This window comes from Zonotrichia albicollis, chromosome 3, assembly GCF_047830755.1.
Source record: "Zonotrichia albicollis isolate bZonAlb1 chromosome 3, bZonAlb1.hap1, whole genome shotgun sequence".
Lineage (NCBI taxonomy): Eukaryota > Metazoa > Chordata > Aves > Passeriformes > Passerellidae > Zonotrichia > Zonotrichia albicollis.
In genome coordinates this window covers 12,330,287-12,352,539 of record NC_133821.1, presented here as the reverse complement: position 1 = coordinate 12,352,539, position 22,253 = coordinate 12,330,287, and the positions used below count along the sequence as shown (strand labels likewise).

General features: G+C 41.9%; 1 protein-coding gene across 22 annotated transcripts in view; it reads right to left on the bottom strand.

Moving 5' to 3' along the window:
- Positions 1-22,253, bottom strand: part of CCDC88A (coiled-coil domain containing 88A) — a 71,668-nt gene that overhangs the window by 12,228 nt on the left and 37,187 nt on the right. For 12 of the 22 annotated variants that reach the window (XM_074536686.1, XM_074536687.1, XM_074536688.1 and 9 more), the window contains 13 exons: positions 21,897-22,034; positions 18,392-19,462; positions 17,778-17,905; positions 14,376-14,517; positions 13,588-13,764; positions 12,550-12,711; positions 9,043-9,320; positions 8,095-8,238; positions 7,393-7,579; positions 6,885-7,030; positions 6,123-6,215; positions 5,709-5,923; positions 909-992 (listed from right to left, as the gene is read on the bottom strand). In XM_074536686.1, the coding sequence (XP_074392787.1) occupies positions 909-992; positions 5,709-5,923; positions 6,123-6,215; positions 6,885-7,030; positions 7,393-7,579; positions 8,095-8,238; positions 9,043-9,320; positions 12,550-12,711; positions 13,588-13,764; positions 14,376-14,517; positions 17,778-17,905; positions 18,392-19,462; positions 21,897-22,034 (2,965 nt within the window). Of the gene's footprint in view, positions 1-908; positions 993-4,920; positions 4,939-5,708; positions 5,924-6,122; positions 6,216-6,884; positions 7,031-7,392; positions 7,580-8,094; positions 8,239-9,042; positions 9,321-12,549; positions 12,712-13,587; positions 13,765-14,375; positions 14,518-17,777; positions 17,906-18,391; positions 19,463-21,896; positions 22,035-22,253 lie in introns of all 22 variants that reach the window. The other 10 variants (XM_074536679.1, XM_074536684.1, XM_074536685.1 and 7 more) reach the window with 3 other exon arrangements.

The window sequence follows — 22,253 nt, the reverse complement described above, 5'->3', positions numbered from 1 at the left end:
CCCGGGTACCGCATGCAACAGGCTCGGCGGGAGGCAGGGAGGGAGGGGATCGGGGCTCCTGAGCCCGGGGAGGTGCCCAAAACGGGGGTGGCAGGGATCGCCATGCGCCAGGTGCTGTTAGAGGCTCTGCCAGCCGCTTGCCGTGAGAAAATGGGATGGATGAGCGGGGACAAAACGGGCACGGGTGCTCAGCCAACGGAGTGCCGGCGCTGCCGCGGGATCCTTGTACAGTGCAGGTTACTGCAGGCACACTGGGGTTTACAGAGCAACACAGAGAGGATCTGAAAAATACCACAGCTGATGATATTCACCTTTACTTCCCCAAACTCGAGAAAACTGTCCACCCCTCATTAGAAAACAAAACGAAACAAAAGAAATCAATGCAGCATTCTGGCAACGAGAACTGATGAACGAGCTCGCAGAGTGACAGACCACCAGAGAGCCTTGCACAATCTCCTACACTTGCTTTAAACAAAAAAAAAATAAAATTACAGTGACTTCTGAACAAAAGGCTTATGAAACGTGTCATTTCAAAGTATTTCCGTTAACACAGTGCACTGTAAATTCATATACACATGGGGCCATGTGTATATAGACAGCTATGTATACAAATATATGCAGTCACAAGGCACTGAATAGATTATATGCATGTGCATGGCTACGTGTGTGTGCACAGCTGCACACACATAAAGTATTCAGTGCCAAAGTTATTTTAAAAAAAAAAAAAAAAAGGGAGGGGGGGAGAAAAAGTAAAAAGAAAAAGCTCCAGCTCCTTGTACTGTAGCAGGACTTGCACATTGCAAAAGAGGAGGAAAAATAGAGCGCAGTCCAGGGAGAGGTTAGTGAAAAATTAGTAACGGAAGCCAGTGTAGCCATTGAGAAGAAGCTGAACTGTCATAAAGTCTTACACATGGAGCGACGGTAGAAGGCCTTCATTTTGTCTTTTTCCTTCGGTCTGTTCCTCAAAAAGGGCAGTCTTTTCAGTGCACCCACTTTTATGTCATAGCATGAGGAAAAACGGAAACAGGGAAATGAAAGAAAAAAAGGGAGAAGAACAGATGGAAGTTAAATGTTGAAACTAAGGACAGAAATGAATGTCTGAGTTTAAGCTAGGTATGCTATGCTAAAAGCTATCATTCTCCTGCTTCTGGGTGATAATGAAATATGAAAGTACACTGAAACAGGAAAACTTCCATAGATCACTCAGAAATGCACTGAAAATTACAGTGCAGAGGATAATACAGTTTGAAGCTCTTGAAAAAATAAATGTAACTTCTTTGCAGGTGATTACAGGAATTGACCACTATGTAATCTTTACTGTGAAAAACAGCATTTTTTTTTTGAACATAAAGAAAAATGTGAAGCAAAAAAAGCTGAAAATGAAAGCAACTCTAAGTACAATTTCTATGTTAAAATATGTTCACATTGTTATTATTTTTGGGGGTTAATAAGTTCTGTAATGCTTTGCCTGCAAATCTAAGAGGACACAGTCTATTATCAGTCTTCAGTTCTTCCATTCTGTGCTCAGTAATAACTTTGGTCATCTACTGTCTCATAGAAAACCTGCAAGGGCCTTCTGATCAATATAATTTGTGGGCAGTATTTTGGTAAAACACTAAAATCAATCTGCTTCAAATGTGCAAGTATTTTAGCTGAAAAAACACCAAAGGAAAAAAAAAAACCCAAAACAGCAAAAGAAAATCCAAATGTGAGTGTTGCTGTAACGTTTTGGGAGGGCCCAAGGAAAACTGAGTTAAATTCTACCAGGAGAATTACAGAGTTAAAATTACAAATAGTATTAAAAGAGGGAGGAGGGGGAAGTCACGAGTTAATCTTGTCCTTGGAGTCAGGAACTCTGCATTAGGAACTGCTGCCCTGCCTGGGGTCAGTCTGGGGGCTGATGCCAGGCCCAGGAGGCACCATGGAAAGATCCAGAAGGGGACAGGGGATAGGATTGCCCAAAGTGGTGATTTCTGCAGAGATGGCAGCAGCTCTGCTTTCTGCAAGGTCTGCCAGACCAGGCTGTGCCTGCTTTGTGTCTGCAGCCCCTTTTGGAAGGGGTGCCCTGCTCCCCCAGCCTGGCACACAGCAGTTCTGCCTACAGAGCAGTGCATATATATCATAGGTACATTTACAAGTGCACATGAGCTACCCTGGCACTGAAACATCCCCTGTTCCTGCCTCTCCACCAGCTCTTCCCAAGCCTGCACCCACAGGAACAGGTTCACAAACCAATCCAACCACAGAGGTCATTCTGCTCCCTCTCTTTGTCATCAAGACAACCAACACAGGAGAAAAAAAATTCCTCTGTAACTTCTGTAATCCTTCACAGACAAAATAACTCATCCCTCTGTCATCCTTTATGGAAGATAACTGACTCCTCTTCACTAAAAACTCCTTAATTTTATTAAAAAGTAATCAGAGGATGCTCAAGAGCAGTTTCAGCCATCTGTCCTTCCTGTCCATTAACACAGATCCCCTCCAACAGCTGATTTATGGCTCTCTGTGCCCACCAGGAAACTCCCCTGCAACCAGTGATGTCCTGCAAACCCTGCATCTACAGGCAAAATGCTTGGGGGGAAAACTGTGTCAGTAATGTCTGCACAGAATTCACCTCAGAACATGTCCTGGAATAGAAATACTAATAATTAACCCTGGGATGGCAGAGCCACAGCAGAAATCAACTGTTCTTTTTAGTATTCCATGAACACCTTCTTGCTTTCTGAGCTGAGAATGAGTGATGAGTGTTGCAGAGTTCCTCAAGTGAGCAGGAAACATTGCATTTTATAACTCTCCGGCTTGCCTGAAATCCTCTGGGGAATTCTATACTAAAATCCTGACTTGTTTTGGTTCATGCACAGAAGAAAATATGACGCAAAAATCTTCAAAATGGCTCTGTATTGGGAGCCCAGAACATTCCTTTTATTCCCTCTGTGACATGGCATACCTGCTACTGGTGTTCTAGTAGAGATGACAGTTTGCTAACAGCACTAATTCCTTGGGAATTTATTAATTTCATGGAATGGCTAAAGTAGAAGCCAGTAAAGCATATCTGTACTTCTCCACAGAAAACAAGGATGCCCTCTGCCTGCCTTGGGATTTGTCTGGAAAAGCTCAAACAGCCCCATCCAGAGGAAAAGCCCTGCACAGCGTCAGGTCCACGGCACTCACCTGATCCTGAGGGTGTCAATGGGAATTTGTGGGCAGTTCCTGGGAACAAGGAGCCATGAAAAGCCAAGGTGAAGCCCTGCAGTCAGGAGCACACCCTTCCTGCAGGACTAACCTGTGCTGGGACAGCAAAAGCCCTCCAGGCACCCCCTCCTTCCCACAGGGATCAGACACAGGCCCTGGCCACGCTGTGGCACCTCAGGTGGTGTTCTCTGAGAACAGGGTCACCTGATTTTTGTGCCAAGAGCACCTTTCCCAGGGAGATACCAGCTCACCTGGAAACATTTGCATGAGAAAGTGGCCTGTGGTGGAAAAACACAATCTCCATCAGCATCCACAAAAGAGGAAAAAACCTACAGATGTCACACACAGCAAACACTTTAGAAATCAGTATCTCTGACAGGGAATGGGGGTGTGAGCCCTGCGTGTCCTGGAGATCTCTGTGTCTGATCCTCAGCCCTGCAGCTCAAACATTGCTGGTTTGTGCCAGGCAAGGTGAGCTCCTCAAGGGCACTCAGGACATTTCACCCCACTGGAACCAGCTCCTTGCCAGCTGCTGGAGGTCAGGGAGGCACAGAGCTCCTCCAGAGCCAGAGCTGCCCTCAGCCAGCACAGGGAGCTCCAGCACCTGAGCACTGCACTCACACGTTTGCTCCCTCCTGTAGCTCCTGCAGCGGAAGCTGCCACTGCCAAACTGCTTCCCATGGAAAAGAAAGGACCCAAATTCCAGGATTCAGGACTTACAGTCACTCTAGGAGCAGAAGAAGAAGACTGCAAAATGTGCACCATCACCAGCATGGTCACACTGAGAGATTCTCTCTGCTTTGTGAGGCACAAATTGTCTCAGATCTCTGCCTCAGAGCTGAGCTGGCACAAAATGCATCCGAATTCTCTCCAAAACTCTGGTTTCCATGGCGACATGTGTAATGGAGGAAGGTCAGGATCCGGAATTAGATCAGCCCTTCCAGTTTGTGGATAAACACACTGGGATTAAGGGGAATATGAGCAAGGTCCATGGAGTAGAAAATTAATGAGGTCTGAACAGCTCCAAACCCCTTTTGAGGCTCAGGCACCGCAAGCGCAGCCGTGGCTCCCCAGCAGGGTAACTGCACACTACAAGGTCCCAAGGATCATGCAAAGAAAACTGTCACAGAACAGCCCTTCCAGAACATGACAGTGCTGACACAGATGCAGATGGGCTGAACCACAGCGTGCACACCCCCAGCTCCCACTGACACACGGCCACGACAGCTCCAGTCACTCCCCAGTTCCACACCACTCACGGTTTGGATGTAAAAGCAACAGTTGCTTTTTAGAAAAAAAGTTTAAAAGTACCTGGTTTGATGCTTACACTGAAAAAGGCTGAGCTCCCCAAAGGGGTAAGTTAGTAACAAAAGTGCTAAAATGTACCCTTGAACTATTTTCTTCAGTTATTAAAAAATACAGATCTGATTTTAACTTTTCCTGAAATAGCATTTTTTAGGATGCTTTAAACTTTGACTAAGCTTCTGCAAGAAGCACAGAAGGAAAAAAACCCACATACTAATGGCTGTAATAATTCACAGCTGGCACAAACCCCAGACCTGCTGTCTTTTGAAACCCAATACATGAAATTTAAAAGTAGTAGTGCAAACACTGGAAGTGACTGTTAATGCACATGGATTCTGATGCTTTTACATGCACAGCCAAAATGCTTTCGGTGCACAGCTATTAAGCAGAACCATTACATCCTGATAACTTGGCTGTAACTACCTCTCAAGTTGTGAGAAACTGGGCAGTTTATGATTCATGCCAAAAGTGAAGAACAAAAGACACAGATAATAAATAATAGTAAACAGAATCTGGCCTTATATATCCTAATGGAGGCACTCTAATGGGATGGCTATCAAATCTTTCAAGGTCAGCAAATCTGGAATATTCCATCTAATCACACTCCTGTAGGTCCTCATTCTCTCTCTCAACCACTTCACTCCAATTTCAGGACCAGTAACAATTCCTGTGTTTTTAACAGGCTGTGTTTCTACATTAACACTCCCTGTTGTATATCCAAATTTCACTGTTGGCTTTGTGAGAAAACCCCAAATTTCAGAGTTGGTTTTTTGCTGGGGGAACACCTTCAGACAGAAGGTGTTTTTAGCAACTCAAGGATGTTTTAGCACAGCCACAGCTTGGAAAACACTTCCAAGACAAGGGGAAGGAGTCATGCTGGGACAAGAGGGAGAAACAAAAAGGGTCCTTGTGGTGACACCTGACATTCTATCCCAAATCCTGCTCGCCTGACCCAGTCCCAGCGCCTGCTTCATCTCACCCAGGCACTGCGAGTGTACTTTAACACTTGCATTTTGAGATACAGAAATGCTCAAAACTAGCTCTGCTCAAACACTTCGGGGAGTGTGCAAGAAGTTCTGCCCTTAATAAATAAATTCAGGCTTCATTCCTACAGACACAGAAACGATCTTTACAAACCCTCCACAACACGCAGCCGTTTCCACCATTTAGCCAAGGTTTATTCAGGGACCGAAGGGGTCTGCAGTACTCACTGCTACTCTTTTTGGTGCCCAGGGTCTGCCCATCCTCCAGGGAGTTGGAGCCCACGGAGGAGCTGTCCTGGCTGTCCTGGTGGGGCAGCTGCAGGAATCCCTCGCTGGACTCGGAGCGCGTGGGCGTCAGCGTCACCGACTTGAGGCGCTCGCGGTTCCCGTCCTTCTTGGACTTGATCAGCTTCCTCATCTTCAGCGTGATCCAGTTGCCCCTTCTGCCAGCAAAACCACAGCACAGCACAGCACTGCATTTACACCACACTGCCTAGGCCTGCAGAGCCAACTGATTTCTGTGCAAGGCAGACGTGATCCTGCTCCCATGAATGCAATGGAATCTCAGTTTTCAGCGGGAACAGAACAGGCCTGCCATGCTTTAGAGCTGGTATATTTTACACCATGTTTGTTCAGCAGTACCTTCTTGGTGGAGATGGCTCATAGAATTTATACTGATCCATTATCTTCTCCTCCAGTTTCTCCTTCTGCCGCCTCAATTCGTTTAGTTTGTCACTGCAAACAGAAATTAATGATAATTTATGCTTCAAAAACATACACAGGATGCGTGGGCAGCACATTCCTCAGGGAGTCTGTTATCTGACAATTGCCACCTTTTGTGTGGAATTCTCACATAACCCCTGGTTCTTATTGAAAAAGCAAGAGATACCACAAACAATCAGCCTTAGGCTTAACTTCATTATATAAAATGGAATCAAATTCCATTTGCCTTTTTTACACATTCCTCCTTTTTTAAATAAAGTGCTCTATCATTTAGATAAGCACATTTTCTCTTCTCTCAAGTCCACTAAGGTTTACACTACAAATCTAAAAATTAATCTACAATGTATATAGACTCATGTATGAATATTATCAATCTACAAAGACAGTGATTACAAATCTAAACTTTGCCAGTAGCAGAATGAGGAATAAATATCAGTTTTATTCCTTATTTCCATCATCAGTAATGAACACAGTTGCACTGATCCTTCAGCACCACAAATATAATGTTGATATTTTGAGTTATCTGTTTTACATTTATCATTGAAATTCTTATTTTAAAGAGAAACATTTCAGAAGCATCACATGTCTTAAATTCTGCATTTAACAGAAACTTTTTTAGAAAAATGCAGGTATTGGTGTCACTGCCCTTATCACAGTGACTTTCTTGTTTTCACAACTCACATGTACTGCCTTTGCTCTACATGGAACAGATCCTTGCTTTCCATGTTCTGCTCCAGTAATGTTCTGTTCTGCAGCATTAAGGTCTGGATTTGATCCAGCAGGTGTCTGTTTTCCTCCTCCAGGTTTCCTTTCAGTTGGCTGAGCAGCTGTTAAAACAGAGGAAATTGCCCATGCATTTATGTGTGAGTGTATTTTATACACAGATAATGAGATTATCAAGTAAATTTAAGTCTACGCAGGGGTTCTTAAATCAAACTCAAAATGAAATCACAAAGCAACTGATAAAAGCCTCTTTGATGCTTTAAATAATTTAAAGCAGTTTCCCTAATATGAGCCTGAGATTGTGTATTGCCTGTACAGCAGTCAAATTAATTAGTCTTTGGATCCACTTCATTATCTATAAATGACTGATACTCCAGCACTCCATATGATTTTAGGAACCCATAAATACAGTTATAAAAATATTCCAGTGATTCCAGCTATTACAAACAACACAATTCCCACATACCTCACACTGATTATTCAGCTTTGTTGATGTAATATCCAGTTGCTGGTACTGTTCTTTGAGTTTGGAAAACTCAGCTTCCAACCGTGTTTGCTCCAGTTTGGAACTGTTCAACAATGTTTTCAGATTCTTGTGGTCAGTCTGCAGCACCTCATTCTCCCTCAGGAGCTGAGTGTATGTGTGAGAGAGCCTGGGATGCAAAGACACCATCAGAGAGCGCTGGAAATGAATTTGTTACCCACATTCCCTCTGAAACATGACATTTCCAACTACTCCATAAAATATACACACAAATTCTTTGCTGTCACATACTGTAAGCTGTCCCAGCCTCATTTTCCTCGTTCTGCCTTTGAGCCAAGCACTGCTCTCTGTGTGTTTAAATACAAAGCAGCATCTCTATGTCACAGCTGGATTTAAGATGCCACTTCTCAGAATAAAAGAATCCCACAAAACAGCCAGGATTTCCTGCCAACACAGAACAGGAATGGCCCAAACTTTGGCAGCCATGGAGGTTACACATTTCCTGGGCTCCCTTTGTCCCTTCTGGGCCCTGCCATGCCCCTTTGTCCCACATGTCCCCTCAGGATATAATGATTATTTTTGTGGAATCATGAATATTTGAAATAGCAGCATTAGGTGTTGAAGAAATGCGAAGAACACCACCCTTGTTTAGGCTGTGTGCTCAGGTGCCAGAATTCTCTTTACCTTTCATTTTCATCCCGAAGCTTTTTATATTCTGCTGCCACAGTTTCATGTTTCTCACTTTGCTGCAGCATTTTGTCCTGCTCTGTCTTGAGAACCTTCTCCAGCTCTTCCAGCTGCACTTTCTGTTTCAGCAACTGGTTGTACCTGCAAATACAATACAACTGACTGTACCTGCAAAGAGAATACAACTGACTGTACCTGCAAAGACAATTCCTTTCGTGGAATGACCAAAAAAACCAAGGGATTTTGATAAAATGGCCTCTGTTAAAGTCATAGTCTAGTGATTGAGTGATGCTGATTTTATTCATTCTATCATTTTATTAGAAAGCTATGGAAGCCCAGGGCACTGGGAATATTTCCCTGTCTGCTCTGGGGTGTCCTGACCCTCAGGGCAGCACTGACTTTGACCCTCATTCATGGAGAAAGTTTCCTAGAGTTCAAGATAGACTAGAATCCACAAAAGAGTGAAATAGATTATAGAGAGCAGTGTAGGGGTATCACTTGGTGAAAAATTTTGGTTTTAGGATTTTTAGTATGTTTTGGATGGAAGCAAGGTGGAGGGCACAGGGAGTCATCCTGGGTTTCTTCTTCCTTCTTCTTCTTCTCCATGGATTTGGGTGGCATTTTGTAATTGGACAGAAAAGTCCCCACTGCAGCTCTGTGGCATCAGTCACTGGGTTAAAAGGAAAATAATCCAGGTGTCAGCTCTTAATTGGATAGTTCAGTCTTAAAAGACCTTGGAACAAGAGGTTGTTGGCCATTTTGTGCCTTCTAATGAAAAGCTGCCCAACTCACAGCAGTGAGACTGTTTTACTGATAACAAATAATAAACACCTGAGTGTGAACATGAAACAACATCTCAAGTGCCTTCATGCAGACCCAGAGAAACCCACAACAGGTACCCCCACAGACAGCCATTCCTACTGAATGCTTTCCCTGTGTCCTTACCTGTCCTCCAAGTCCTTGTGCTCCACCTCCAGGTTCTTGTGGGCGGCCTTGAGGCTGCCGTGCTTGGCGATCAGGGACTCGTACTCGGCGGCCTGGCGCTCGTGCAGCTGCTCCAGGCGCTCGTGGTCCTTGAGCAGGGCCTCGTAGAGCCCCTTCAGGTCCTCGCGCTCCTTCAGCGCCGCCTCGTTCTCGCTCTCCAGGGCCGACTGCTGGATCAGCAGCTGCGCGTTCTGGTTCATCAGCGACGTGCTCTGCGAGTTCAGCGTCGAGTTCTCAACCTGCAGCCACACACAGCAGCACTCGCGGTTATTCCATCTCCCACCTCCCAAACACTGCTTGGCTTCAACCCTTCTCACCTTCTGGTTGTTCCATTGGCAACCATTGTGTTTGTAGGGAATGCCCCGACGAAGACAGGAATGATGCATCTGACCCCATGTTCTCAGAAGGCTAATTTATTATGTCATTATTGTATATTATTGTATATTATTGTATATTATTATTATTATTACTACATCATACTCTAATATGACAATATCAATAACATTAACATACTATATTAATATTATAATATACTGTATTATTATATTCTATAACATACCGTATTATTATCAGTCAGCTGAATGTGTATATATGGTATATTCTACAATATACCATATTATGATATTATTATTATCATATTATATTTTTAGTAATAAATATTATGTCATAATAATATTGTCATATTATATTACAATATCAATAATATTAACATATTATATTAATATGATCATATAATATTTTTGTATTCTATTATTATCATACTATATTATCATGTTATAACAATGTCACTATATTAATAATATTAATATGTTATACTGATATTATAATATATAATGTTATTATTATAATATTATATTAAAGAATACTATGCAATACTAAAGAATACAGAAAAGCTACTCAGTGAATGCTCAAAAGATAATAATGAAAAAAAAAGATAATAATGAAAAAAAAGATAACAATGAAAACTCCTGACACTTTCCAGAGTCCTGACACAGCTTGGCCCCGATTGGCCAATGAGGGAAAACAACTCCCAGCAGAATGCAATGGAACAATCACCTGTGGGTCAACAATCTCCAAACACATTCCACATCTGCACAACACAGGAGAAGCAAATGAGATAAGAATTGTTTTCCTTTGCTCTGAGGCTTCTCAGCTTCCTAGGAGGAAAATCCTGGGAGAAGGAATTTTTTCAGACAACCTTTTCTTACATCCCAGGAGACAGCTCCAATTCAAAATGTTCCAGGAGTATTTCTTAGCAGAAAGCATTGAAGCATGTGATTGAATTGACTGGGATGGATCAAATTATTATTTATCTTTCAACATCTGTTAAAATGTGATCTTGCTGACAGGGCTGTTTTCCCCTAGCACTGAGATACCTTGGAGAAACAGATCACCAGTGATCCTGATAAAAGCCAAATCTGTGACATGACTGAAATAAAAGGGACTTTCACTCAAGCATGGAGATTTATGTTTTAAAAAATTCTGAAGTGTCACCATGAAATCTTCATGGCATCCACACATTGTTTCACAGCGAGAGTTCCAACAGGAACATCCATTTAACAGAGAGGGAGATAAACAACAGCACCTGGAAGGAACTGCCCATGTTCTGCTCTGTGCTCTTTTGTGGAACAGCACCAATTCTCCAAGAACTGTCCCAGAAGAGCATTCACGTGTATTAATACACTAAAGCCTTCAACATTAAACAGTTTTAAAAAGCCCCAATCAACCAACAACTTCACTTTTTGTGCCTCTGGAGAAATCCTTGGATATCTTAAACTCGTGCTTGTCACCTGACCTGTACCAGCTTCCTTCTCTTTCCTGTGCACCAGATGAAAACCACAAACTACTGAGCCTTCTAATACCCTCGGGGTATCTATTAAGGAAAAAAAAATCCATCTCTCACTCCAGTTCCTGCCGTTACCAGGGAACAAATCCCTTCCTGCTGCAACTGCAGGGCTCTTTGTTACAGATGAGAAAGCTGAATCTTTCACTGGAAATGAAGTCATGTCTGATGGCATGGGTGTGCTGGGAAAGCTCCCAGGCTGAATCCTGACTTTGGTTAGGTCACAATTCCCAGTTACCCCCTCAGACATCCTTTCCCTTGGCTGCTCCTTATGGGTATCAGCAGGAAGAGAGGAATTAGCTGCTGAGGAACAATTCTGGCACAGTCCAGGTAGAGCAGCTCAGCCTGCACTTCAGATTTAGCCAACAGTTCATCACTTTGATTTTCCTGAACATATTTCAACTTCCACTTTGGAAGTTGATTTGCAGTTCATGGAGAATTGTTCTGCCAGAGAGGAGAGGCCTGTGCGGCTGGGCATGAGGCAAAAAAGGAACCACACAGATATTCCTGGCGTTTGTTGATGAAGGGAATTACAAAGCACTCAGAGAGCTCTGCATCCCAGCAATCCCCTGGGTTTTGGTTAATTTTTTTAAATTTTTAATTAATTTAACTGGTTAAATGGGATGCTCCCATGTCACAGCCACTGGTTTTTACCAACCAGAGGTGGCACAGGGGGGGCACCCATGGCCTGCTGGACTGGAGTGCTGGGCACTAATGACATTTCAGTGTGGCAGCACAAAGTGCATCCATGGGACAACAATGCTCTGCTTCCCAGGAAGGGCCAGGAGGAGACTCCAGGCATCCACCAAAGGCATCATTTGTTCCATTTAAACAGTCCTTGACATCTTGATTTCCACTGGCCCCCCATCATTTCTGACACACTTTATTATTTCTGCTGCACTGTGGGGTTTTTATCCCCTCTTGAAGGAGTTTTGATTCTTAGAACACCAAAAGCATTAAACTGATTAACAAGAATATTTAACATTTAAAGAAAGAAGATAGATATTTAATAACCCTATTAAATTATAAGGGAAGCATCTGAATTTTGGCCAGAAGAGTTGCAAGACTCTGGGGACAAACATTTTTATAATTTATGTGGTCCCACATTACCTTTTTTACTACCTTCCAATTATCTAAATTCAGGTCTTCACATATTTCTGTAGCTTTTCATTTTCTTTTGGTTTATGAAAATCTTCTGTATTTAAGTATCTTGATTTTCCTCTTAGGTATGGTTTCACTTCTGGGTTTTTTTTTAATATTTATAAAAATAGATAAAATTTATCAGAATATGGTTGGACACACTACTTCCCTGATCTAATTTAGATGCATAAATACAATAAAATATCAAGGAATCTTGGAAAAATGGATAAGAGAATGTACTCTAAGTGTAAGATTTTACATTGGACAAAGAATTACAACAGATTTTTAAAAATGTAGCTATTCATCAGCAAACAAACTATTTTTGACAGCAGAGTGCAGATTATTCTCACATCACCTTCTTTCCCAGGTCTCTGCAGGAAGCCAAATGTGATTTTAAAGCTAACCATAACAACACATTTTAAGTTTTCCTTCGGGGAAAAAACCATTTTAATTTTATTTTTGCAAGCGAGCTAAGGCAGCATTACCTGCAGCTTGGCGTTCTGAGTTTGCAGGGTTGTGTTCTGCTCCTGCAGGGACACAGTCTGTCTCTGCAGGGCCAGGATCTGGGCCTGCAGGTTGTTGTTCTGCGTCTCCAGCTGCCTGAGCTGCGTTTTCAGCGCCTGCTTCTCCGCCTGCAGCGTCGCATTCTGGGGGCGCAAAGCACACAGACCTCAGCTCCCAGCTGCTCCAGCAACCCCAAGGTAACACAGAGGAGTTCTCCAGAATGTGGAAAGCAGCAGGAGCATGCAGAGATTTACAGGGTGGGATAAAACTGCAGAACAAACGCACTTTTGGGGATTTCTCACTGCAAAAACAGGGAATTGTGTCGCAGACATTTTTTCATAGAAATTTTTTCTTTGAGATTTGTCTATCTTCTGGGAAGCAGAGCCCCGGAAGAAGAATGTAAAAAATTGTTATCAGCTGCTGTGAAATGTAGCAGGTGTCTCTGTGATTGGCTCATCTTTTATGTGTATTATTAAAGGCCAATCACAGGAGCAGCTCAGAGACAGATTCTTTAGACACAGAACTTTGTTATTCATTCTTTCTATTCTATTCTTAGCTGAGCAGCTCTCTACAACTTCTCTTCTTTTTCTTTTTAGTATAGTTATAATGTATTATATATCATATATGAATAAATCAAGCCTTCTAATCAAGAAACAAAATTCTCGTCCTTCTCTCACTGTCTAAGGTCACTGCAATAGAATTGCACCTATGGAGGAACAGGAGAGGAACCTCCAGGGCTGGGTAAATGGGGATTACATAACAGGGATTGGAGACAGAGCTGTGCATGCCAAAGGGCACACCCAGGTTTTCACATTTCCTTTGAAAATGCCTGTCAAGTGCTTTATGGCATCCCACAGAGCAGAACCCAGCTGCTACACACACTGCATTTATTTGAGATTGTGCCCAGGATGGAAACAAGGAGATAAATTAAAAGTGTCTTAACAGCACCCTCATTTGCATTACTGCAACAGCTCACCACAAATTATTACCAGCAGAACCATATTTAAAACACTTCTTACATTCCTCTCCACCTCGATTAATCTATCTTTCACTTTCAGTAATTCTCTAGTAGTCTCCTGATTTTCTTTCTCCCACTTATTGACAGACTGATTTCCTTCTCCACTTCTTGGAGGAGAATTTTGAACCATCCTTTCCTCTTCTTGTCTTTGCTTGAGAGCTTCGTAGTTCTTCTTCACCTGGAATTATTTAGGACAACTTAGGTTAGGTTTAGAATTTTCCATTTTGTACTTCCAAATTTATTACTTTATTATCTGACCATGACCCTTCTCAAAGAACAGGAAATGCTGTTACTGCATTTGTAAATTTGGTTTTTGCATGTTTGGGGAGATGATGTACAAATTATTTCTGGGTATGGACAGTTTAACCCCAACAAACAGCAGACCTCTATTTTAGAATTTTTTATTTCAGTGTTTTTAATTGTACCCCCCAACTTTTATACAAAAATCCTACAACCAAGAATTGGTTGAATTGACAAAATTTCCTTTTTCAACCAATCCACTCAGGCTGCTCAAGGTAGGCCAGAAAATGTAACTGGAAATGACATCCCAAATCAAATCAACTCCAGGTTATTTATCCAGCTGACATTTTCATGGCCAGTGAATAAGCTCAACAACTTCTCATGTGACTTCAACACCATCTTAAAAGCAGTCACAGTCCTAAAAGCATTCACACCTTTGTCCTGCTTTCTGTGACCAGAATGAAGCCCATTTTTTGCTGCTCTACCCAAAAAGTGTAGAACTAACACCAGCTCATTGAATATTCTAGACAAATGCCCTTTTTTCCTTACTGTTTTCAGCTCCTGACGCAGCTGCTGGTTCAGATTTGTTGATTCCTCCAAACGAGCCTCCAAAGCAGCAATTTTTTCTTCTTTTATTTCCAGAGACTTCTTGAGTGTGGATTCTAATTTAGACTCCAAAAGCTTGTACCTACTGGCCAACAACAACAAAGAGTCTGTATTTTAAATAATTATTGGAGGTATTGACATTCTGAAATCTTCCAGAAGAGACTCATGGCTAAAAATCAAAATTCAAAAATCCCCGTGCTGTGCTCTAAAGTATGAAGACACTTCAGCATCCACAGCAAGTTGTATGTCAAAAATGACCAGAAGATGGTTGTCAAAACCATTTCTGACTCCTCCTCTCTTTTAAAAGGTGTCAGAGCCAGAAAAAGCCCCACTGGGGCACACCAGGGGTGCTGGGTCTCTCTGCACCATCAGTGAGCGCTGCCTGGATTCCTTCTGGCTCCACTCCAGCCCATCCCGCAGGGACCTGAACTCAATTAGGGTGTGAAGTATTTGGAGAGCAAGATTTTCATCAGTTCCCATTCCCTGCAGCTCCAAAGGGAGGCCAGGGAAGGAGATGGAGCACAGCCCTGTGCAGGTGCACACTTGTTTGGTGCATCCATGTGCAAATTGCTCACTCGGCACAGCTGCTGGGATTTTAACACTGCTGCCACCCTTGATGTGCAAAGCTTCCATTTTTAACCACATTCATGATACTGTAGGGCACCTAAAACCCCCCAAAATAGCAGTTTGAGAGAGAAGTGGTCAGATTAAACGGGATTGATTTAGAACTGCCCATTCGTTATGGGAAATACAACCCAAACTCATTAACACCACAACCCACACTCATTAATCACTCCTAAGCAGCTCAGTCCCTGTGAGTGGCTCAGAATGTGGAGAACACCCCACTCCTCCCCACAGCTGGATAAAACAAACCCAACCCTGATATTCCCCCTTTCTAATCCTGGCTGCTGAAGGATCCATCAGTTCAGTGAAGGGAATAAAGTGCAGCAGCCTCCTGAATGGACAATGGCATCAGATCCAGTCAGGAACTGGAGCAGAAGACCAATGGGAAGAGAATTAATAAGCAGAAAGCTGTCCAGTAGCATCATGCAGCACCAGGGGAATCTGAGAATTCCACATCTGACAACTCATTCCCAAGGATTTATGGAATAGTAGGCAGCCTGTGACCAGTAGAATATACAGAATTTCACCTTCTTGGGCAGGAGCACAGATTTGGCTACAAGTAATTCCTGCTACTGAAAAAGGACACAGTTCTATAGAAAACAAAGGAGGAAAAATAATAATAGCAGAGATGCAATACCCACTTCCACTTTGAACAATGAAAAATAGTACACATTTTTAAATATGACTGCAAGCTGGGTTATTTTGGATTCAGATCAAAATCCATAAATCTGTTTGTCCAAGGACAGCAGGCAAGAGAAAATGGGAAACACTTCCAAGTTAATTCATAAATCCTGGCCAGTTTAGACCTCAATAGAAACACTCTGAGGCGCTATCAAAGATCATTCCTTAAAAAGCACAAGCAGCTCTTGCCAACCAGGAGGAAGAAAATGGTACATTTTTAATTTCCATTATCAGAATGACAGAGGCAGATGAAAAACTCCACTGAGAAGTGATTTTATCCACAATGAACCCAGCTCTTCACAGCCCTGAAGGAAGAGCTGTCAATGACTCACCTATGAATTGTTATGTAAGGAAAGCAATCCAGGTACCTTTGGGATGAATGAAGAAGCTGAGAATGATGGAAAATCAGGATATTCATGGGCACAGCAAAATTTCGAACCAATCCTGGCTCTCACTTTGATAGCAAACACTGCCCTTTCATGATCCTCCAGCTCACATGGAGCTTGGGAAGAAGCTCAAGCACCTCTAACCTAGAACTTGATTAAATGTTGCTCCATTTGGGCTTCAGCTAAGTTTAAGCTTCACCTTGGATCAAGATCTGGTGGTTTTTTATTGGGTATATTTACCTAAGGACACACCAAATGCTTATCAAGGGCTGTATGTGACCAGAAATGCTTAAATCAGAGCAAATCCAACCAGTTCAAGCTCTGAGAACTTCTCCTGAATTTATGTGGGAGCCGAGGAATGTGGAGAGCCTGGTTCAAACATGGCTTAAAGAAAGAGGCCATGAAGGTATTCAGCTAAGGGAAAAATAAAAGGCTGCTGTAAAGCAGCAGTTCCCAGGCTTGATCCTGTAAATAATTAGGTTCTCAGCCACCTTTTATATAAACAACAAGATTCTCAGACCATCTTTTCTATAACAGGCAAATATTCTGTCCTTGGCTGCTCTGGGAACGGATGGCCGGTCTGGGAACAGATATGAAGGTTTTGAGAACTTTTCATATCATGGTGAGAACACTGATCTTGGTTTCAATAAACAAACCTCAGGTATTGTAAACAAAAGGAGGAGCTGAAGTTTTCTCTACAGCCTATCAGGAGCTCAGATTTTGCAATATGCATGAAGTGAATTAACACTGTTATAAAAGGTGTCTGATTTGATCAATAAACTGAAGATGCTGATGAACAAACGTGGGTCATCTTCCTTCACTTCAACAGAGGAAGGCAGGTGAAAGCCAGCAGCAGAAACCAAGAGGGGGCAACACAGGAGCCTGGGAAAGGGAAGCTGCACTCAAACCCCAGCTGGATTCCAACCCCAGGTGTTGTCTGGGCTCCTGTGCACACAGCAGGCCCCAGATCAATCTCCACGCTCAGGACAATCAGCTGCAATAACAAATGATGAGAGCAGAACTGCACTGGTGAATCTGCACAGCAAAGCTTGGCTGCAAGCCCACAGAGTCACCAATTTTCCCTAAATCCCTGCAGGATGAGGAAAATGCAGCAGAGGAGACAGAGGTCAGGGCAGCAGCTGCTTTGCAGTGCAGGTGTGCAGGAGTGATGGAGCCACACCAGCACTGGGCACTTCCCAGCCAGGCCAAGTGGGAATGCAGCTTTGCCTTCAGGATGGAAGAATTTGAAGGAAATGGTTGCAAGGAAAGAGTGAGACAGTTCAGGTAATCACTATGCTACAAAAAACCATTTGTGTCAGACAGGCAGACAAAAAGGGAAAAAAAATTACTTTGAGCTAATTATCTTTTACTGCTGCTGTTGCTGCTGCTGACTAGAGCATGAAACATTTTAATTATAATTAACTGTATCTCCTGACATACTTCAATGAGTCTCTTAGCAACAAAAAGTGGCAACTCACTGTCACAGTCAGCTGAATGTGAAAGCAGCACACCAACTAATTATTTCCAAAAATATCAAGTTCCTTTTTGGGTCTATGAGTGTGCCTTAAAAATGTTAAGAGTATGCACAGAACCAGTCTGCAAAATCACTTTGAGAATAAAAAAGATCCTCGTTTGTCCTTTTTGTCATTCTCACCTGTCATCACTGCTCTGCTCATCGTGCAGGAGACGCTCCTTGTTCAAGCCAATTTTCTCAAGCTCGTGGGCCAGTTTTTCCAGATCATTGTTCATCTGTTGAGTCTTCAATTTCTCATTCACCAAGTCCTTGCACAGAAAAAAAAACTACAGTCAGTACTTATAGCAAAATAAAATTAAAATCAATAATAAAAAGTTCAGCAAAATAAAAGAATGTCATGTGGAGTTCTAGGAGTGCTGAGACAAGGGTGTTTTATCCCTACATGACTGGAATAATTCAGCTTTAAGTCTCCTTGCAGCTGCCAGCTTTCAGCTGGATCAGACATTACACTGCAACTAGAATTTGATGTCCCTGGGCTCTCTTCTTTTCCATTTAAAATTTCCTTCAGAATTTTTCTCTAAATTTGGTCTGGAACATGCCAGTGAAGGGGAAACATTGCAGCAATATGATATTCTTCCTTTCCATGACTGATTTCAGAAATTTTGATTCTCTAATGCACAAAGGTGTTAACAGTACACAGATTAATGCAGAGTAAAACCCCAGATCAGACACCCAGCTATAATTTCTGTACATTATACACAGATTATGATGGGAATGGAAACTCCTCTGTTTACCTCTCTTAAAGTGACCAGAGTTTTCTTATCAATGGTAGCTCTTTTCACCAACTCCTTGTTTTCCTTTTCCAGCTCCTTCAGGCGCAGACAGGACTCTTTATACACAACTATTTCTTTAAATAGAGATTTATTTTCCCTTTCCAGATTACTGATTTTGACATTATTTTCTTCCAAGGTACTATCTTTAATTTCTGCTTGCTGTCGAAGCCTTTTATTTTCCTTTTCCAGCTGTTTCTTATCCTTTTCCAGTTGAGAAGTCTCTTGTTCTAACAACTTATTCTCCTTTTCCAACTGCTCCAGGCGCTTGCTGGAGATTTTTAACTCTTCCAAGTTCTTTTGCAGGGTTTGATTTTCAGTCTCTAAATCTTGTAATTCGCTCTCTAATTGCTGAATTTTCTTATTGCTGTTTTCCAGGGCTTTCTGTAGCCTTTGGTTTTCTGTGTCCAGGCCTTGGTAACTGACTTCCAAGCGTTCAGTCTTTTTAAAAGAGGCTTTCATCAGCTCAAGGCTTTTTTTGAGCTGCTCCTTTTCACTCTCCAGCTCCTTATTCTCCAACTGTAACTGTGCCACTTTAATGCTCGTACACTTCAAGGATTCGATTGTCCTCCGTAGCTCTAAATTTTCTTCGTCCAGTTGGGAATTCTCCTTTTCTAAGGATTCCAATTGAAAAGTGAGGTTTTTCAGGCTATCCAAGGTTTTTTTCAGCTTTCTGTTCTCCGTCTCCAGGTCAGAGTTCTCTTGTTCTAAGGCCTCAATCTTCTCACAAGTGATTTTTAGGTTGGTGATTTTCTTCTGTAATAACTCATTTTCCTTCTCCAGACGATGCAGCTCGTTCTCTAATTCTTCTGCCCTCTCCCCTTTCTCTTTGTAGTGTTCCAATTCTTTCCTGACTTGCTTTTTTTCAAATTCCATTTTATTTAACTTACTGCTGGTCTCTTTGATAGACTCGTGGAGGATTTTATTTTCCTTCTCAATCTCTTTCATTCTGGCCTCAGCACTGATTTGTGAGCGCTGCCTTAGAGAAGCCACGGTTTGATTCAAGTGCTCATTTTCTTGTTCTAAGAGTTTAATCTAATTTGGGTAGAAAAATGGCAAAGTGATAAATAAAGTGCCAGCAAGGAATTGCTTTCATATTTAACTAAAAGATACTCATCATATCATATTCACCTTTTATTTTAAGTTAAAGAAAATCTCTTACTCTGCTAATGTTTATGTGAAGAATCACAAACATTATTTCAAGTGTGACAACAAAGTAAATCTTCAAATCTCTTCCTCTTGAATATTAACAGTAATATTCAGTAAGCCCAAAACTAATAAAGCACAAATAAAAAGAAAGCTTTACCTACTCCCTGGCAAATTTAATTTTCATTTGTGTTTACCCATGTTTACATTGTTTTTTCTCACACTCTGTGATTTGCAGAGCTGTGCGTCCACAAGGAACAGAACTGCAGCAAGTTCTGAACCAAACCTGAAATGGAGGGAGGTGTGGAAATCACAAAAATCTCTTTATTTCATTTGGAAATAGTAGAAGTGAGGGATGGGAGGTGAGGGAATCCTGATCACATTCAACAACAATTTGAGAGGAAACACACCAAAGTTACACTGATTTTTGAGTTAAAAACAACCTTTGGATATTCTGTTCCAAACTAGCTCCAGAGAAAGTAAATAATACTGGAATTATTTTCCTAGGAAACATTTTTCCAGATCTAACTCAAGGATAAAGGCAGAACCTACACCTTAATTTTCAGTATTTCTTGACTTTTTAGGTTGCTCCAAATCTTTTTGAGTTATTTGGGCATGTAACACCAGACAGCAAAATCCAGCAAAACTGCTTGGATCAATATTTAAATGTACACTAATAACCCAGTGTAAGGGATGTTTCAACAATAAATTGTTTGGGAGAAAAGCAAAAATGCTGCTTGCAATGAAAAACAGACTGAGAAAATTACAGGCTGTTCTCCCACAGTGAAATCTGAATGGAACTATTAATTACAGATCCACTGCTCCCAGCAATGACAAACTGCTCTGGAATATTCACCAGAAACTCCTTAACAGGTGCCTAAAAACACAGCTCTGGAGCACCTGCCATGGCACTGAATAATGTCCATGAATTCTGCTTCTATAATCCCAATTCTACAAAAAAATCCTGACAAATGCCTCCAGGATTTTGGATGAGACCAAATGAATTTTATCTCATCCAAATGACTCCTACTGCAGTAAGTGTCAGCATAGGATTTTAGAAAAAATATGGAAGTTGCTGTTGACCCATCAGCCCCTAAGTAAATTAGTTTTAAGCAGAAATAGGCCCTCTGAAATATCAATCCTAAAACAAGATATGTATCTTTAAGTGAAAGTAAACCTTCCATGCCAAGCTTTTTTTTTTCACCTCCCTCTTTTCTTCCTTCTGGAATTCCATTTACCAATAAACAGACTTTAAAAATACTAAGTATTTTCTGAAATATAACACTCTGCATTTCAGAATACTGGACTTTAAATTAAACTAAATGGCCATGTCATCAGGAGGTATAAAGAGAATTTATAAAAGCTAAAAGCAGCTCTGTAGTTATGATATTTTTTAAAAAATCTTTTCTTTAGGATTTTTCTCCTGAGAAGCAGAGAGGCCTCAGGAACAAAATGTAAACAAGGATTATCTGCTGCTGTGGAATGCAACACTGTGGATCTGTGATTGGTCTCATGGTTATTTCTAATTAATGGCCAATCACAGTCAGCTGGCTCAGACTGTCTCAGTCAGTCACAAGCCTTTGTTATCATTCTTTTTCGATTCTTAGCCAGCCTTCTGATAAAATCCTTTCTTCTGTTCTTTTAGTATAGTTTTAATATAATATATATCATAAAATAATAAATCAGCCTTCTGAAACATGGAGTCAGATCCTGGTCTCTGCCCTCATCCTCAGACCCCTGCAAGCACCGTCACACAGTTCTAATTCTGAAGGACTCAATTCCTGAATCTGGGAATTCCAGAACTCTTTTTCTGGCACTCAGGAGGTGCCAGTGTCCATCAGGTACATTTTTACAAAGATTCAGATGTCAGTTTTTGGCAGCCCCAAATCAATCCAGGTGCCCACAGCAGGAGCCCATCCCAGTGTAGGGCAGAAGGATGGAGCAGGATTTGAGGCTGCTGGAATTCCCATCAATGCTCCAACATTACTCCAAGCACTGCCAGCTGCCTGGGACCTGCTCTCCTCCTCTGGGAGGTGTCTGGCCTCCCTCCAAAGCTCCCAATTTTCTCTCCAGGCTGAGCTGCACCCTCCCAGCAGCTCCATGAAGCTGTGGGAGTGTTACAAAGCTCTGAACCCACAGGAAAGCCCCAGCCAGAAATGAGTCATGTCTCTCACTGCCTGCAGCTCCCAGCAAAGCTGTTTTCCTGCAGGAACCTCCTTTTGGCAAATCCACTGCATTTCCAATCCCTTTATGTCTGTAAAGCCTCCAAGAGGGGAGCAGCAGAGCACAAAGCAGCAGGAAAACTTTGGGTTGTGCTACTCACTTGTCGCTCGGAGTTCTCTCGAAGTGCTTCAAGGGTCTTTTCAAGCTGGGCTTTCTCCTTCAGCAAATCTTTACTCTGATTTTGACTGTTCTGAAGACTTTGTTTCTCTTGGCTAATTTCATTCTCCAGCTCTTCAAGCTGGGAAGAGAAACAAAAGTTTGAAAATGTACTTAAGAATGACGGTCTTAGCTGGGTTGAAGGCACCCTTATAGAAATGAATAAAGAAGCTTAAGGGAAGAAATTAAACAGAATTTTCTAATCTTTAATTGAAACATTCATTTCTTCTGGGAATACATTTACTCCTGCCAGAATTTTCTCCCTGGCTCAGAACACTGTATCTATAAAGTACTCTAGTGT